Genomic DNA, 19,611 nt, shown 5'->3' with positions numbered 1-19,611 from the left:
TGCGAACTGAACAGGTGGGAGTCTACCTATTGTGTAATGTTGCACTTTAAATGTGCAGCAATTCGCTGTCCCACAGGGTATTTAAATGATGACGTTTGGAATGAATCAATGTGTAATACTGTCTTTTCTCATAAACATAGGGAAGCCCAGAGTTCCTAGGACGAGCTTTCGCAGCTCCCAGCGTTAAGCTGCAGGGTGAAAGTTATGTGAAACCTTCATTAAAGTTTCATGACATTTACAGAGGCCAGACAATGGGTGGTGAACTGCTCGCAGCTTTTGAACTGATAGAATTGGATTACAGTGGCTTTGGAGAGGTAAGAATCACACACATTGTCTAATTGTTTCACAGCGAATGAATTGTAGATACTGTTCAGCCTGTAGCTGCTGTTATCAATTGGGAACATACACCAAAGCAGGGCCAGCCCATACCTCCTACAGGCTTTCTGCTGAAACATGACAGAGCACCTTTGATCCTGTTCCCATCACAGACTGTTTGACTATGACAATGCTGTCGTTTAGAACATAAGGAGTAAGAGCAACAATGGGCCACACAGTCCTTCAAGTCACATCGCTAGTGTCTCTTTTATTCCATGAGTAATAACTTTTCTCACAAGTCTGGTTATAGAATCAGGCAGCACCTTTGGCCTGTCGAGTCTGTACCGCCACAAACATCCTACTACATTGGTAGCGAGTTTTGAGAAGATTTGTAGCTCAGGTTGAGTTTCTGGATGTGAGTTTGCTCGCTGAGCTGGAAGATTCCTTTTCAGACGTTTCGTCACCATTCTAGGTAACATCATCAGTGAGCCTCCGACGAAGCGCTGGTGTTATGCCCCACTTTCTATTTACCTGGTTAGGTTTCCTTGGGTTTGTGATGTCATTTCCTGCGTTGGTGATGTCAATTCCTGTTCTTTTTCTCAGGGGATGGTAGATTGGCTCCAAATCAATGTGTTTGTTGATGGAGTTCCGGTTGGAATGCCATGCTTCTGGGAATTCTCGTGCATGTCTCTGTTTGGCTTGTCCTAGGATGGATGTGTTGTCCCAATCAAAGTGGTGTCCTTCCTTATCTGTATGTAAGGATATTAGTGATAGTGGGTCATGTCGTTTTGTGGCTAGTTGATGTTCATGTATCCTGGTGGCTAGCTTTCTGCCATTTGTCCAATATAGTGTTTGTCACAGTTCTTGCAAGGTATTTTGTAGATGACGTTCGTTTTATTTATTGTCGGTATGGGGTCTTTTAAGTTCATTAGCTGCTGTTTTAGTGTGTTGGTGGGTTTGTGGGCTGCCCTGTTGCCAAGAGGTCTGAGTAGTCTGGCAGTCGTTTCGGAAATGTCTTTGATGTAGGGGAGAGTGGTTATGGTTTCTGAGCCCGTTTTGTCTGTTTGTTTGGGTTTATCCTACTACATTCCACAGCCTATTCCAATGAATGTAGGCCCAAACTCTTCAATCTTGTACCATAGCATAACCCTCTCCAACGCAAAAATCATACAAATGAATCTTCTCTGAACTGCTTTTTTTTTGCAACTGTGCCTCTGCCCAATAAATGAGGAAACCAAGTTGTTTACAATTCCTGTCTTTGATAACTTGGGCTTATTGCTGATATCATGGTATCAGCTGATGGACCTGGAATTCATTAGGGATCTGGCTGGGTCCGTGGTGATGAACTTGAACCTGATGATGTGGTGGCAGGATCATGAATATGATTAACACAGACTTGCAGCTCGATCATGACAGAGTAGTCTTGACATTGGGATGCTCGTATCAGCTGATGGCTGGGGCCAGCCCTGGGTCAAAGTTGGAAATTCTCCTTTAGACATTTCAGAAATTCTGCATTTAAATCTGCAGCATCTGAATTTCTGCTGCTTCAGCACAAAAAGACATTCCAATGATCAGGGATAATTTCACAGGATCATTTGCGTTTGTACAAATGGGTTCAGCTGAGCTCTGTGATGAGTCTGTCTAACCAGAGCTGCTGATCTAAAGCTAAAGGATGAAGGAGGGCAGGGTGGATGGTTCCTATGTTGCTACTACATTCCACCGAAAAAAAATTCCTAGGGGAAGACTAAATTCCATAGTTAACTAAAATTGTTAAGGGTGGTATCGAACTTAGAAGAAAGCATATAATCACCCAAAGCAGGTCAAAAGATTGCTTAGAACATTGAAATACAGCAAAGGATAACTAAAAGATTAATAAGGAGAGAAAAAATAGAATAAGAATGAAAACTAGCTAGAAGTATAAGCAGGTGGTAAGAATTTCTACAGATGTTTACAAATAAATCAATAAAGTCAGTGTGAATACTATAGAATATGAGTGCAGGATATTGATAATGGAAACTAAATTGATGGCTGATGCATTGGACAGGTATTTTGCATTTTTCTTCTCTTTGGGTGATATAGTAACATCACAGAAATAGCTGTAAATCAGAAAATGCAAGAGAAGGGAGAAAATAAGGAAACTTACAATAACCAAGGAAGTGGTACTGAGTAAATTGTTGGTCTTGATGGATTTCATTGCAGATTCTTAAAAGAAATGACCAGTAAATTAGTTGGTGTGTTGGTTTTAATTTCCCTGTAACACAATTTCCTATGGCACAAGGCAATACAACAATGCAACTATTGTGTTATAGAAGAACTACCTGTAAATTAACAAAGCCATTAGGGAGGGAGTTCCAGGATTTGACCCAACCATACTGAAGGAATGGTGATATATTTCCAAGTTTGGATGGTCACTGGCTTGGAGGGGGTAATGTTACCATGTATCTGCTGCCTTTGTCCTTCTAGGTGGATGTGCTCATGGTTTTGGAGGGTGCTGCCTCAGGATTTTTGATGAATTTCTGCAATGCATTTTGTAAATAGTACACACTGCTGCTACTGAGCGTTAGTGGTGAAGAGAGCGGATGTTTGTGGATGTGGTGCCAATTAAGTGGCCTGCTTTGTCCTAGACAGTGTCATGTTTCTTGAGATCCAGGCAAATGGAGAGTATTCTATCACAATTTTGACAAGTGGAACATAGGAACAGGAATAGGCCATTCAGCCCATTGAGCCTGTTACAGAGTCATGGAGTTATGCAGCATATTAACAGACCCTTCGGTCTCACTCATCCATGCTGACCACACACTCCAATCTGACCTGGTCCCATTATCCAGCATTTGGCCCATATTCCCCTAAATCGTTACCCATTCAGATCCCTTTTGAACATTGTAGCTGTATCCACCATCACCACTTCCTCTGGCAATTCCGTACGTAAACTATCCACTGTGTTAAAAAGTTACCTCTCAGGTCCTTTTTAAATCTTTGCCCTCTCACCTCAAACATATTCCCTCTGGTTTTGTACTCCCTAGCACTGGGCAAAAGCCCTTGTCTGTTCACCCTATCCGTGACCCTCATGATTTTCCCCACCTCTCCACCCCTCAGTCCCTGACACTCGGGGAAAAACGAGACCATGGCTTATCTGTGGCCTAACTGTACAGACCTACCTTTGTCTCATATTCTTTATTAGCTTTGCTTAACAAAACATTATCTATCACAAATTCAAAATAAGAATTGGTTTATCACTCACTGCTGTTTGTGGAAGCGCTGTCAATCAAACTGTGAATGCGGGAGCTCTGCTGCGATAATTATAGGTAGTGGAAAACAGTCAGGCATTAATTGTGCCTTGCAGATCAGATCAGTCATGAGCTTGTTGAATGGCAGAGTTGGCTTGAGAGATCGAATAGCCTGCTCATCCCAATTTGTATGTTTTTATGTTCACTAACTCACGTAATCTTTGTAGGCAGCCTCCTCTTCTTTTGCACTCAAAAGTTCTTGCCAAATGATCACTGATCACCACTTCAGTTGTGCACTGACCCCCTTTAAATTTCAGATCTAGCTCTTCTGGATCTGAATTACCTGCTAGATGCCCTGCCCCTCAAAATGCTAGCACCACAAGTTTTGATGTGGAGACAACATCTCTATGATCCATACAGAACCTGTGATTCAGTTGTCTGGTGGCCTGAAGGATGGGCATTCAAGGCAGCCATGGGTTTCATTGGGATGTGGTTGCTGAATATATGAAAGACACTTGTGAATTGAGGTTGTTGAGGCTCGCCGAGCTGGTTTGTTGTTTCGCAGGCGTTTCCTTACCATGCTGGGTAACATCCTCAGTGCAGCCTCTGATGAAGCGTCAGTGTGTTTCCCCACCTGGTTTTTAAACTCTGGGGTCCTATGAGATGGATTGCCTCACTCCCGGAAGGAGGAGGCTGCACTGAGGATGTTACCCAGCATGGTAACAAAACCTGCTCAGCGAGCCAACCAGCCCCAACAACCTCGACACCCACAACCCGAGCTACAAATCTACTCCAAAACCCTTAGACACTAGTGAATGTCAATAAATTGAAGAGACGGGAATGAACTGAATCAAATTGCATTAGGTAATAGGCAAATGAAAAATTAAGGAAATTGAAAAGGTTCCTTCCAACTATCAGGTGAACTTCCTGCCGCTGACTTTATTGCTTCCAGTTTTCCTGCTACCAGGAATATTGATATGCAGCCTTCTGCCCAATTCTACCTGCATGCACACTCTTGTGTCAACTCCAGCAGGCAGCACAAATCCTGCTTTCAGTGTGGGCTCACTAATGCTCTGTGCAGTTGTATGGACTCACTGTCTGAAATCAGGTGGCTAGTTGTGGCTTCTTTTGACATGGTTGTTTTAAATGTATTGCTTTGCACAATGTAGCAAATCACCACCTGTATTAAGGCTTGTATTGCATCAACAATATGACACAGTATTCCCCATTTGCCTGGATGGTTGCAGCTCCAAGAACACTCAAGAAGTTTGACACCGTTCAGGACAAAGCAGCCTGTTTTATTCGCACCTATTCCTGCATCACCTACAACTGCAATAACTAACCAAGGCTCCTTAGACAGCATCTTTCAAACCTATGATCACTACCATCTAGGGCAAGGCCAGCAGATACATGGGAACACACCACCTGCATGTTCCCTTCCAAGCCACTCACCATTCTGACTTGGAAATTTATTGCCATTCCTTCAGTGTTGCTGGATTTCTGCACTTCCTAACCAGCATTCTGGACTACAACGGTGTAAGGAAGCATCTTACTACCACCTTCAACAGAGCAATTAGGGATGGACACCAAACACTGGCCCAGCTAGTGAAACTCATACCCCAACAACAAATAAAGAATTGTACATGGAAATTGGTTGTCACATTTTCTACATTGCTACAGTGACTACCTCTTAGAAATACTGCATTGGCTGTAAAATGTTTTGGGATGTTGTGTGGTAGAGAAAGGTGCTATATAAATGTAAGACCTTTTATTTTCCACAATGTTCCAGAGGAGGAAGAAAAAATTTTAAAAATGACAGCCAGAGGACTTAAAATACGGTAAAGTGAAGGTGAGGAAATGGGAGAATGGAGCTCTGATCTTAAAGACACAACTCTCTTTTCAGCCATCTCTCCCAGACGATGTGGAATCTAAGGATCCAGAATATCTTGATGAACAGAGGAAATATTTCATTATTCCCACAGGAATTCGACCAAAGCTCAAGACATTCAGAATTGAGGTAGATTTCCACCTGAATATTAATTCTTCTATGAATTATATAATATCACATTGAATTCATTGATATATTAATACAAGGTTATTCTCCAATTGGATAAAATGTTAGTTGAAGAAGCAGAAACCACTGATTTCTGGGAAATGGTTGTCGTTTTTGGACTGGAGAATACTGACAGTGGTGCTCCTCAATGGTCAGTGCAGTGATAATTATAAAGACTGGCCCAATGGAATACAAAGTCAAATTACAGTATTTGATGAACAAATAAAAACAAAGAACCGCAGATGCTGGAAATCAGAAACACAAGCAGAAATTCCAGGTAAAACTCAGCAGGTCTGGCGGCGTCTGTGGAGAGAGAGAGACTTGGATCCAGTTCTGAAGAATGGTCACTGAACTGAAAAGTTAACTCTGTTTTCTCTTCACAATGCGATCAGACCTTTTTGAGTTTTACCAGCACTTTTTATTTGTGTTACAGCATTTGCTGCAACTTGAAGAAGTGACAAACAGAGAGGACAATAGAAACTGACTGCAACTGAATGAACGTAGGCATTCAGAGTGGGCTGACCAGTAGCAGATGAAATTTAATAGAGAAATGTGAGGTGATCTACTTTTGAAGGAGGAAAAGGAAGACGCAATATAGATGGAATGACATAGTTTTGGGTACTGGGACCGGGGTTCCAGGAATTCTTGTGCAGAGATCTTCAATGATGGAATGATATACGGAAGCAGTTAGCAAAGAATATGGCTACTGGGCTTCGTAAATAGAGAAGATGTGTACAAAAGCTGGAAGGCATGCTGAAACTTTATAAAGTTTGTTTATTTTCAAGCAGGAGTTAGATACAGTTCTCAGGGCTAAAGGGATCAAAGAGAGGAAGTTGGAACAGGATACTGAGTTAGATGAAGAGCCGAAGAGCCTACTTCTGCTCCTATATTGTATGTTTCTAAAGCTCTGATTAGGTCACAAAAAGAGAATTAAATCCAATCCTGGTCACCACACTTAGAAAAGGTATGAAGGTCCCTTAGAGAGTGCAGAGAATATTAACCTAGTATTGTGTGACTTCTGACCTTGTCCACCCCAGTCCAACTGTGGCACCTCCACATCAAGGATATTTACCAGACTGGTTCCAGAGTCGAGGGAATTTCATGACCAGGTTTATTGAAGGTTAAGGTGTGAGTGAGAAATTGGTGATGTGAGGAGGAATTTTCTCACCACAAGTGAAGGAGATAGATTTCAAAAGGATGAGGGCTTGAAATAAATGTGTGTAGATTGAAGGAATCGAACAGATTGGATTGCTCTACTGTCTGTATAGACTGAATTTGCCATATGATCTCCTACTGCATTGTAATGACTCTATAACGCTGTTAAACAGGTAGGTTAATGTCTAGGTTCTGTAACGACTTTATAATGTTTCTTTTATAGGTGGATTAATACCTGGGCTCTACTCATGTTTGTTAGGAAGTTTGGCAAAAGTGTCAGGCTAGTTTTGCTTCCCTAGTGCTTATAGGTTGCCTCAGTCAAGGGAGAAAGTGTAAAAAGAATCCAATCAGGACTTTTGTTGCAAACTGCTGTTGCACGACTGTGATCCAGCACTGTCAATTTGTTGTTTGAACCTGGTGTAAAACAATCTATTTTTCAATGAGCATGGACTGTCAAAGACACCAGAGCAATCCTGACCTGAACATGCTCCGGCAGCTATTTCTCACAGCTCTGCTACAGACTCAATATCCACCAGCACACTTTGAATGTGCATGGCCACTAAAAAAAGTTTAATTTTTCTAGGTTTTGTTCTGGGGTCTGAGGGAACTGAAACGTGTAAATCTTTTTGAAGTGGAGCAACCGCAGGTGACAATAGAATGTGCAGGTCAGAAAGTCGAGTCTGAAATCGTTACAAATTACAAGGAAAATCCCAACTTTGATGAACTTGTGAAGTATTTTGAAGTGGTATGTATTGAACTATTATGGAACAATTTTCGTTTGAAGCTGCCATGAAATAAGTATTTGAATTGTTATTAGCATTGGCTTGTCTATGTGGAGAAGAAACATCCTGTGGATATTGGAAATCTAAGAACAAAAAATTGTGAAAACTTCGGCTAGTTTGGCAGGTTTGGTCATTATTGGTACCCACATGAGTCCCAGCACCGATCCCAGCAATGGTCCTAGTTATTGGCCCTAGCTAAGTCAACATTTGTGAGGAACATAAAGAATATTCCTCACTTCAGTTCTACTCAAGTCTCCTCCAACACGTCTTCCTCTGGTATATGATAACTACATCAATGCTTTTCCCTGCGCTTGCCTTGAATTTGAAAACTACTTCCAAATGAAGCAGAAATTATTCATGCATGGTTCATTTCTGACTGTTCACTTCCTTGTCTTGATTTGTCTGTGTCTATTTCTGATTATGGCCTATCAATAAATATTCACTACAAGTCCTCTGACCCCACAGCTACTGTGACTACACTCCTTTATGCTTGGCATCCTGTACAGACTCTGTTCAATTCTCCCAGTTTCTTGGTTTCAGGTGTGGGTGTTGTCAGATAGCATATTCCAAATGAATGCTTCTGGAATATCTTTTACCTTGACCAAAGTTTGTTACCCACCATGATCACATGTATTTTCCATTTCATGTGCTTCTGCTTCTACTCTTGTCTCCCTGATCCATGATATTTGTCCTTCGTGGTCACCTTCCACCTCATCAGCCTTCGTATCTTGAGGAAGAAGGAGGCACTGGGGGAGAGGGCAGCAGAAGGGACAGTATGTAAATCGCTCCTTCGGAGAACAGCACAGATATGATGGGTCAAATGGGTTTCTCTTGCATTGTACTGATTCTGTGATTTTAAGAAGAATTGAAATGTTCTGAAAGTTGGTTTAATTGGAATTGTTGCTTCACAGGATCTCCCAGAGCAGATGTACCTTCACCCACCACTCAGCATCTTTGTAGTGGAACAGCGTGCATTTGGGCGCACTATCCTTGTGGGATCCTATACTGTCACAAGCCTGCAACAATTTTCCCTGAAGGAATTGGAGGAGCATCCAGAACCGCAGGATAATAATCTCAAAACCAAAAGTAAGATCAATAGATAAACTATGGAAGGAGGATTTGCCTAATCTGTAAATTATGTAGGAGAGTTGGTATATATGGGTGTCATTATGCTACAGTAGGAATTGGTTCGCTCATTTGGCTGAATGGTTGGTTTGTGACACAGAGTGATGCCAAGATGCCAACAGTGTATTTTGAGTCCTGCACTGGCTGAGCTTACTGTGAAATTCACCTTTCTCAAACTTGCCCCTTGTCTGAGGCATGGTGACTTCTCTAATAAGAGTGCGGCTCTCTGGCACTGTGGTGACTTTACCTGTGATGCAGTAACATAGTAATAAGGATCATGAGTAGTTGTTAATGGTGAACTGTAACAGAGTTGCACATAGAACGTGCACAGAAAAATACCCGCAGCGCACTTGTTTTCTTGAGAAAAACAACAACCTGCATTTAAATTATACCTTAATATTGTAAACTATCCAAGAAGTTTTAGAAAAAGTCTGACACCAAGCCTCAGCCAAGGAGTTAAAATGCTCATCAGGATCTGGGTGGCGAGCTGCTGGTTTGTGGACTCAAGACAGAAAAGGATTCTGATAAGGCCTGCCTTGAGTAAGAAGAATTGTTGGCTGGTATCCTGGAAAGTGATCCTACAAGTGGGTTGGAACAATTAAATTGCTTAGCAACATACAAATAGAAATCGATTAAAATTAGCATTGCGTTAAATGGTCACCCACTTCCCATGGATGTCAATTCTGGCGCAGCTGTATCTGTGGTTGCAGAATCTTTCTTTAATAAGATTTTCTTGGGATTCCAACCCTAAATTTGTGCAAAACCTCAGCCAGACTGAGAACATACACTAGGGAACCATTGCAAATTAAGGGCGCAACTTCAGTTCAGGTCTCCTTTGAGAAACAGTTGGTGCAGTTAGCACTGATGGTAGTAGAAGGCTCAGGCCCAAAATGGGGAGTACAAAAATGCAGACATTATGCTTCAGTTGTAGAAAACCCTGGTTAGGCCCCACTTTAGTGTGAGTAGGTCTGAGCACTACACCTCAGGAAGGATATATTGACCTTGGAGGGAGGGCAATGAAAGTTTCAAAGAATGATACCTGGACTTTCGGGGTTAAATTACGATGAGCAATTACACATATTAGACATGTTTTGGCTAGAATTTTAATCTGATTGAAGTCTTCAATATATTAAGTGGAAAAGAGTTGTTGGTTGGCCTGCCGAGCGGACTGGTTTTCATGCAAACACTTTGTCTCCCTTGTAGGTGACATCATCAGTGCTGTGCAGCCTCTGTTGAAGCACTGTTGCTCTGTCCCGCTGTGAATTTATATGTTTGTTCTAGCATGGTAGGCAGTCTTGTTTCCGGTTTTGTACGATAGTGGTATGTAGGTGGGTTCTATTTCAACATGTTTGTTAATTGCATTGAATACCAGGTCTCCAGGAATTCTCCCGCTTGCCCTTGTTTTGCTTGTCCCAGTTCTGTTACTTTGTCTCAGTTAAACTGACGCCTTTCTATGTCGGAATGTATTAAAACAAAGGAGAGTTGGTCATGCTGTTTTGCTACACGTTGGTGTTAATATATCCTGGTGGCGGGTTTCCTGCCCATCTGTCCTGTGTAGTGTTTCTCATAGTTGCTGTGTGGTATTTTATGTATCACATTGTCTGCTCATTGTGGGTATGGGGTCTTTTGTCTTTGAGAGTAACTGGCAAAGTGTGGCTGTTGGTCTGCGATGAATGAACAACAATTTCTTACCACCATATACAGAAAGACTACACATACAGACCAAAAACAAAGTTGCTAGAAAAGCTCAGCAGGTCTGGCAGCATCTGTGGAGGAGAAAACAGAGTTAACGTTTCTCTGAGGAAGGGTCACAGGCCTGAAACGTTAACTCTGTTTTCTCCTCCACAGATGCCGCCAGACCTGCTGAGCTTTTCCAGCAACTTTGTTGATTTACAGTGTCGGCAGTTCTTTTGGTTTTTACACACAGACCAAATCCTGATTTACAACAGTAATCACCCCAGCATCCACAAACACGGCTGTTTTGTAAATGAGTGATAGCTAATTGTAACACCCCAGAGCTGTGCAAAAGCAACAGGAACACCTGTAAAGTCTTTGCAAACAACAGGTATCCTAGCAGCTTCATCTGTTGGTGCCCGGCAAATAAACAGTACCAAGACGACACTGTATGCCCCCCAACACACTGACCACTCCGCCCTATATTAGAGACACATCGGAACTGACAAGACTCCTACGGCCTCTTGGAATATCGATAGCACACAAACCAACAGCCACACTTCTCCAGTTAATCTCAAAGGCCCCATACCCACAATGAGCAGGACAAATGTGATATACAAAATAACATGCAGGAACTGCAAGAAACACTTTGCAGGAAACTAGCCACCAGGACATACGAACACCAACATGCAGAAGCACACAACCAACTCGCCCTTGTTTCAATATATAGAAGGACATCGTAACACAACTAGGACAAGCCAAAACAAGGACAAGTGGGAGAATTCCTGGAGACCTGGATTTCAAATATCTACATACTACTACGGTACAAAACCAGAAACAGAACAGCCTACCATGACAGAGCAGACCATACAAATTCAGAGCGGGACAGAACAAAAGTGCTTCAATGGAGGCTAGACAGCACAGATGATGTCACCTAGAAGGGAGATGAAATGTTTGCATAAAAACCAGTCAGCTCAGCGAACCAACCAACAACTCCAATCCCAAACTGAGCTACAGATCTTTATTAAAACATTAAAAGACAAGGGAACGGGGGAGTGGTGAAGGTAAACAATTTCTGTTGGTTGATGATTCTAGAACTAGGGGCATAATCTGAGAATTAGGGCCAGACTGCTCAGGAGAGATGTTAGTTTCACAGAATCCCTACAGTGTGGAAACAGGCCCTTCAGACCAACAAGTCTTTACTGACTCTTGGAACATCCCACCCAGAACCATCCAGCCTCTACATTCCTGGGCACTATAACATGACTAATCCACCTAACCTGCACATCTTTGGACTGTAGGAAGAAACTGGAGCCCCTAGAAGAAACCCTCACAGACACGGGGAGAATGTGCAAACTCCACACAGACAGTTGCCTGAGGGTGGAATTGAACCCAGGTCCGTGGTGCTGTGAGGTGGCAGTGCTAACCACTGAGACACTGTGCCAGCCCACGTACAACTTCCACACACAAAGGGTGGTAAATGTTTGGAACTCTCTTCCACAAATGGCAGTGGATGCTGGATCAGCTGTTAGTTTTAAATCTGAGACAGATACATTTTTTAAGCAAAGGTATTAGGGATTTTGAGAGCAAATGGACACAGACCCTTAGAAAATACATGACAGGTTAGACAGAGGATCTCGATTGGCGCAGGCTTGGAGGGCCTGTTCCTGTGCTGTAATTTTCTTTGTTCTTTGTTCTTGTTCTTTGGATATGAACCAAAGGCTGTGATCATGTTAAGTGGTGGAACAGTTCTGAGACACTGACTGGTCTCCTCCTGTTCCTATGTTTCTACGCTTCTAAACACTGAGAAGCCTTGGATCTTCAGTTCACTAATCTGGTTTCCCTGAAACCACATCTCAGTAATTGCCAGCAAATCATACCCAATTGTCTTAATTTACATTATTCACTCATTAATTTTATTCCAAATACTTTACATATTCAGATAAAAAACCTTTAAGTTTACTGTGTTGTCAAATTTCCCTACTGTTGTTTGATTCCTTAGTGAGATAGGACATTCACACATTCTATCTGTTAGCGAGTTTTGAGAAGATTTGTAGCTCAGGTTGAGTTTCTGGATGTGAGTTTGCTCGCTGAGCTAGAAGGTTAGTTTTCAGACGTTTAGTCACCATTCTAGGTAACATCATCAGTGGCAGTGCTAACCACTGAGCCACCGTGCCAGCCCACGTACAACTTCCACACACAAAGCGCTGGTGTTCTGTCCTGCTTTCTATTTATCTGTTTAGGTTTCCTTGGGTTGATAGTGTCATTTCCTGCATTGGTGATGTCATTTCCTGTTCTTTTTCTCAGAGGGTGGTAGATTGGATCCAAATCAATGTGTTTGTTGATGGAGTCCCGGTTGGAATGCCATGCTTCTAAGAATTCTCGTGCGTCTCTCTGTTTGGCTTGTCCTAGGATGGATGTGTTGTCCCAATCAAAGTGGTGTCCTTCCTCATCTGTATGTAAGGATACTAGTGATAGTGGGTCATGTTGTTTTGTGGCTAGTTGATGGTCATGTATCCTGGTGGCTAGCTTTCTTATGCAGCAGCCTTTGTGTGCTACCTTGTTGAATGCCTTGTTATAATCCAAGTATACCACATCTACCAGATCCCCATTATCTACCACGCTCATAATGTCTTCAAAAGATTCCGGCAAATTAGGTAAAAATGATCTGACTTTCAGGAACCTATGCTGCATCTGCCCGGTGGGAAAATTTGTATTCGGATACCCCACTCTTTGTTCCTTAACAATAGATTCAAACATCTTCCCCACTACAGAAGTTAAGCTAATAGGCCTATAGTTACCCACCTTTTGTCCACCTCCTTTTTTTAAACAGTGGCATCACATTTGCTGTTTTCCAATCCGCCAGAACGACCCCAGAGACCAGCCAATTTTGGTAAATTACTCTAAGCTCCTTTGCAATTTCCCCTACCATCTCATTTAGTAGCCTGGGATGCATTCCATCAGGGCCAGGAGACTTGTTTACCTTTAGCCCCATTAGCTTGCCCAACCCAGTCTGTTTAGTGAGAATGATCATCTCAAGGTCCTTATCTGCCATAGCCCCTAGTCATCAATTACTGGTATGTTATTTGTGTCTTCCACTGTAAAGGCTGACACAAGATATCTGTTCAACCCCTTGGCCATTTCCTCATTTCCCATTATTAAATCCTCCTTCTCATCCTCTAAAGGACCAACGTTTACCTTAGTCTCTCTTTTTTGTTTTATATATTTGTAGAAAATTTTCCTGTCTTTTTTATGGTCTGAAGTAGTATACTCTCATAATGTCTTATTTTTCTTTATAGCTTGTTTCATGGCTTTCTTTTAAATCTTTAAAATTTCCCAATCTTCTAGCTTCCCATTAATCTATACCACTTCGTTTGCATTGCTTTCAATTTGATACCCTCCTTTCTTTCCTTAGTCATCCATGGCTGCCTATCCCTTTTCCTACAGCCCTTCTTTTTCACTTGTACATACTTTTGTTGAGTATTGTATAAGATCGCTCCTCAATTGTCCCACCATATAGTCTTTGCTCCCTGTCTACCATAGCCAACTCCTCTCTCATCCCAATGTAGTCTCCTTTGTTTAAGCACAAGATACTGGTATTGGATTTTGCCTTCTCACCCTCCACCTATATTGTAAATTCAATTAAATTTGACTGCACTGTGATCACTCCTTCCGACAAGATGCCTAACTATGAGATCATTAACAATTCCTGTCTCATGACACAGGATCAGATCTAGGATAGCTTGCTCTCTTGTGGCTTCCATTACATACTGTTTGAGGAGACTATCGTGGATACATTCCACAAACTCCTCCTCAAGGCCGCCTTGTCTGACTGTGTTTGACCAATCAATGTGTAGATTAACATCTCTCATGATAATTGCTGCACCGTTTTTATATGCATCACTTATTTCTTTGTATATTACCCACCCCACTGTGGTGTTATTATTTTTGTGGTCTCTAAACAATACCTATGAGTGAATTTTTCACCTTACTGTTTCCAATTTCTAATTAGAAAATGTTAAGTATTTAACACCAAAGCCGGGTTGTCATACATCTAACGTAGAAAGAGTAGCTAAGTGAAAGCACAGCCTGCAAATACCTATTTCAGTGCTTTGGGTATGTGGCAGTGATAGGGTTAGGGTTATCTATGGTTATTTCTGGTGAAATCCTGCCTCACCTGGCTGCAGATTAGACACAAGTTGAATATTACAAGGCTAATACCTGGAATGAATGGACTGCCTTGTGAGGAAAGAAGGCCTGTATCCACAAATCCAGAAGAATAAGAAGTGACCTAATTGAAACATGTATGATGCTGAGGGACTTGACTGGGTGCATGTTGAAAGGATGTTTCCTCTTGGGGGGACAATCTAGAACTAGAATTCATAGATTAAAGGTAAGGAGTCACCCTTTTAAGACAGAGATTAGGGAACATGTTTTTCTCTCAGCGGGTTCAAAGTCTTTAGAATTCCTTCCTCAAAAGACAATAGATGTAGAATCTTTAATATTTGTGAGAAAGAGCTAGATAGATTCTTGATGATTAAGAGAATGAAAGAGTATTGGGAATGTAGAGTTGAGGTGAAAATCAGATCAGCTACCGAATTGTAGAGCAAGCTGATCACATATGTATATAAAGACTGCAGTCAGCTGTTCACTTTTAATACATTGACTGTTCCCTGACTAACCAATGGCCACCCAACTCTTAGACTGAACCTATGTTTCCCCTTCCTCGCTGCTGCAAATGCTTGGAACTAAGGTTGTGTTTGGATATTTAATAAACAAACACCAGAAAATGCAAGAAACATCACAGGAATGAGATCAGGCAGGTGTTTGAAATGAACCTCTTCATGAAAACGTTTATTTTTAATGGAGGACCGGAATCTTCAAAATAAAATGAATTTCCACAATGTTCTTTGTCTTACATATTTCCATGTTTGCCGATTTTTTTGGTGAACCTCTCAATGGATGTTTTTATAGTTGAGCACTTTAGATTGGAATGAGGCACTCAGACACCTTTCTCATTTCCTTTGCAGAAAAGGGACCCATACGCCCATTTTCTAATGACAACATGCGGGGTCAAATCACCATCTCTGTTGACCCAGAAGTGGCATTACCTGAGAATAAAAAACGACCTCTTGATGTTCTGAAGGTAATTGGGACCCTCTTTTTTTGCACTGGAATACAGAGACATCCGAAACTATTATACTGGTCACAAAGCCCGGATTGCTCTGACTGCCGGGCTAGTTCTGTTTATGTGAGCATTTGTCAAGTTGTGTGTTTGTGAGCGTCTGTCTATGAGCTATGTGTATGTGAGTGTGTGTCTACGAGCTGTGTGCAGGCAAGGGTGTATGTTAGTGAGAATAATGGATGAACGAAGCTCAGTTGAGCAACTTGTCCCCTGATTCCAGCTGATTCAACATATGGGCTTATAAATGGTGGAACAACTCTGAAATAAGAACATCAACTGGAAAAGCACAGCAGGTCTGGCAGCATCTTTGGGGAAAGAAGTAAAGTTCATGTTTCAAGTCAAATATATTTTTCTGAAGATATGGCCTTGTACATTCTTGCATCACGCATGGAAGTCAGTAATGTACATGCTCACAGAAATGGTGAAGGTTTGAAACAGAAATCAAACAGGGCCAGAGGGGACAACGTACTGGGCACAGACTGTAGAAAACTGACAGAACGTCTCTCCCTTCCCTACCCGATCTCTCCCATCACCTGGTTTCTTCACCATCCTAACCAATCTCTTCCGTCCCCACCTCCTCACCTGATATCTCTCCGCTGCCACCTGATCTTCATTGCTCCTGCCTGATTTGTTCTGTCCCCAGTCTTTTATCTCTCCGCTGCCCACCAGTCTCACTCACTGCCGAATATCTTTATCCAACCAATCACTCCCCTCAACCCAATCTCTTCTTATCCAATCTCATCCCTATTGCCTAATCTCTATCCCATGGCCTGATCTCTCCTCCACCAATGTCCAGTCTTTCCCTCCCACTCATCTCCACCTTGCCAGATTTCTCCATTCCCCCAATCCATTTCTCCTCACTGTCCAAATCTACCCCACCACCTGATTTCTCCAATATGCCTAATCTCTCCCCTTTGCCCGATCTTTCCACCACACTGATCTTGCTCACCCCTCCAATTTGATCTCTTTGTCCATGCCCACTCTTTAAAAGAAAATAGTTTAAATTATATATTCAAAAATAAGCTGAAGAATATAACTGAAATCTGAAAGTGTATTCAAACCTTAGAGCTGTGAACATGCACACGTGGACACTCCAAGCAATCTCATTCACCAGCGAAAGCACAAGCTTCTCCCTTGAGAATACTGCACAGCAAAAGTAGCCTTAAGCATAACCCTGTTCCTGTCCACAGATCTTGCCTGATCTGCTGATTATTTCCAACTCCAGCTGTTTTTATTTCAGATTTCTGGCATCCACATTATTTTGCTTTATTCTTATCCTTGAAAGTTGCCACCCAGGTTGACAGGGCTGTTAAGAAGGCATACAGTGTTTTAGCTTTTATTAATAGAGGGAGTGAATTCCGGAACCAAGAGGTTATGGAGAGGCTGTACAAAACTCTGGTGCGGCCGCACTTGGAGTATTGCGTACAGTTCTGGCCACCGCATTATAAGAAGGATGTGGAAGCTTTGGAAAGGGTGCAGAGGAGATTTACTAGGATGTTGCCTGGTATGGAGGGAAGGTCTTACGAGGAAAGGCTGAGGGACTTGAGGCTGTTTTCATTAGAGAGAAGAAAGTTGAGAGGTGACTTAACTGAAATATATAAAATAATCAGAGGGTTAGATAGGATGGATAGGGAGAGCCTTTTTCCTAGGATGGTGACGGCGAGCACGAGGGGGCATAGCTTTAAATTGAGGGGTGAAAGATATAGGACAGATGTCAGAGGTAGTTTCTTTACTCAGAGAGTAGTAAGGGAATGGAACGCTTTGCCTGCAACGGTAGTAGATTTGCCAACTTTAGGTACATTTAAGTCGTCATTGGATAAGCATATGGACGTAGATGGAATAGTGTAGGTTAGACGGGCTTGAGATCGGTATGACAGGTCGGCACAACATCGAGGGCCGAAGGGCCTGTACTGTGCTGTAATGTTCTATGTTCTATGATGGAATTCAGGCATCGCTGGCTGGGCGAACATTTATTGCCTATTCCATTTGCCCCATGAGAAAGTGGTGGTGATCTGCCTTCTTGAACTGCTGTAGATAGATGCGCAATGCTGATAGGGAGGGAATTTTAGGATTTTGACCCAGGAAGGACCTTTCTTTTCAAGTCAGGATGGTGAGTGACTTGGAGGGGAACTTGCAGGGGGTGGTGTTCCCGTGTATCTGCTGCCCTTGACCTTTTGATGGTAGGAACAGTGGGTTTGGGACAGCTTCTATTGTTATGGAACTAGACTGAATTGAGGAACGGGAAACCATTTGAGCAGGCCTCCTTTGCTTTTCTGCCAGACACCAATGAAGAAGCTGCCACTGAAAACAAAATTACTAAAAGATGAACCGGAAGAATATGAGGAAAAGATTGAGCCTGAAGAGCTGGATTGGTGGTCAAAGTATTATGCGTCACTGGAGGAGATGAAGGTAAAGTGCTGTTGTTAATTTCCTTACATCAAAAATGATGCTTAAAGGGCATTGGCTTTGAAAACCTTTGTTAAATATTACACTGTGTGTGAAGGCATTGCAACCACTGTACCAGTTATATTGAGAGACTAGGCTGGCTAGTCATCTCTGACTTAGATTTGATTTCAGCTCAGGCTAACAGAATGAAAGTTAGCAATCTCTGAAGTCTGCAATTTAATTGTTTAACTTATAGCCCCAGCCAGTATATGGCTACAGGCCTGGAAAATGGCCCTTACAATTTGATAACTTCAGCCTGATTTGCTCTTCAATTTCTTTTTGCTCATCTCATTGAACATTATGGCACAGCAGGAGACAATTCTGTTGATTGAGCCCACTCTCGTTTTCTTCAGAAAATTCTAGGTCCATCCATGCCCCCAGTTGTGGGCAGCACGGTGGCAAAGTGGTTAGCACTGTAGCCTCACAGTGTCAGGGACCCGGGTTCAATTCCAGCCTCGCGTAACTGTCTGTGCAGAGTTTGCACATTCTCCCTGCGTCTGCCGTGGTTTTCTCCCACAGTCCAAAGATGTGCAGGTTAGGTGGATCGGCCATGCTAAATTGTCTGTAGTGTTCAGGGGTGGGTGGGTTATAGGGGGAGGGGTCTGAGTGGGATGATTCAAGTGGTGGTGTGGACTTGTTGGGCCGAAGGGCCTGTTTCCACGCTGTAGGGAATCTAATCTAATCTAATCAATCCATGTAGCTCTGCAACTTTATTTCTCTCAGGTGCTTTGCCAATTTCCCTTTGAAATTATTGATTTTCTCTGGTTTCACCATCCTGTTTGGATGTGAGTTCCAGTCTATTATCATTTATTGAACAAAGGAAGATTTTCCTTACAGCTCCCCTTACATCTTGCTCAAATCTTATATCTGTGTTCCTCGTGCTTCCATGATTAACTATGGGAGCAGCTTTTCCCTGTCTACCTTAACTAAATTAGTAAGAATTTTGTACACCCCCATCAAATCTTCCCTCAAGCCCTTTGTTCCAGGGATAACTGCCCAGCTTCTCCATCATAAAATTACTGTTAACATTCTTCACCACTGAAACCGTTCTGATAAATCTCCCCTGCATCCTCTCAAGTTCTTTCGCATCCTTCCTGAAGGCAGATCACCAGAATCGGAAACTACTATGTCATATTCCAATATGGTAATTTGTGCCTGTAACAACTAACCTTATTCACCAAACATTGTGCCTTTTCATGTGCAGAATCTAAATGTGTCCTTGGATTTCTCATAATCCTTCTTGGTCTCCTGTCTCATCTTTCTCCAGCACTGCTGGTCAACCTCACTCCTTAAAGCACATTATCTCTCTTTTCTTCCTCTATATTTTAGGGCCCATATCCTTTAAATTTAGGTTAAGCCTGGTTCACCTCTGACATCGTTACTTCAATTGGCAGAGTGCTAAATTTAATGATGCAAGAACTGAGGTGAGAAGGATTATTTGGCAGGAAAAGCAATAACAAAACAATGGGCCACCTTCAAAGAGCAGATGGTTCGGGTACAGTCGAGGTATATTCCTACTGTGGAAAAAGTAGGCTAAGCAATCCAGAATCCCTGAATGACAAAGGAGGTATAAATTAACATTAGAAAGAAAAAGTTTGCTTATGACAAGTGTAAGGCAGAAGATACAATTGAGAAGCAACAGGAATATCA

The 19,611-nt window shown here is 42.2% G+C and overlaps 1 protein-coding gene across 1 annotated transcript in view; it reads left to right on the top strand.

The window, feature by feature from the left end:
• Positions 1-19,611, top strand: part of fer1l4 (fer-1 like family member 4) — a 253,912-nt gene that overhangs the window by 122,707 nt on the left and 111,594 nt on the right. The window contains exons 26-31 of the mRNA XM_059652665.1: positions 141-314; positions 5,446-5,559; positions 7,334-7,495; positions 8,444-8,618; positions 15,362-15,477; positions 17,797-17,925. Coding sequence (XP_059508648.1) covers positions 141-314; positions 5,446-5,559; positions 7,334-7,495; positions 8,444-8,618; positions 15,362-15,477; positions 17,797-17,925 — 870 coding nt within the window. The remainder of the gene's footprint in view (positions 1-140; positions 315-5,445; positions 5,560-7,333; positions 7,496-8,443; positions 8,619-15,361; positions 15,478-17,796; positions 17,926-19,611) is intronic.

The sequence above is a fragment of the Stegostoma tigrinum genome, chromosome 19 (assembly GCF_030684315.1).
Source record: "Stegostoma tigrinum isolate sSteTig4 chromosome 19, sSteTig4.hap1, whole genome shotgun sequence".
Taxonomy (NCBI): domain Eukaryota; kingdom Metazoa; phylum Chordata; class Chondrichthyes; order Orectolobiformes; family Stegostomatidae; genus Stegostoma; species Stegostoma tigrinum.
The sequence above is the reverse complement of the archived record's forward strand: the minus strand, read 5'-3'. Positions and strand labels throughout refer to the sequence as shown.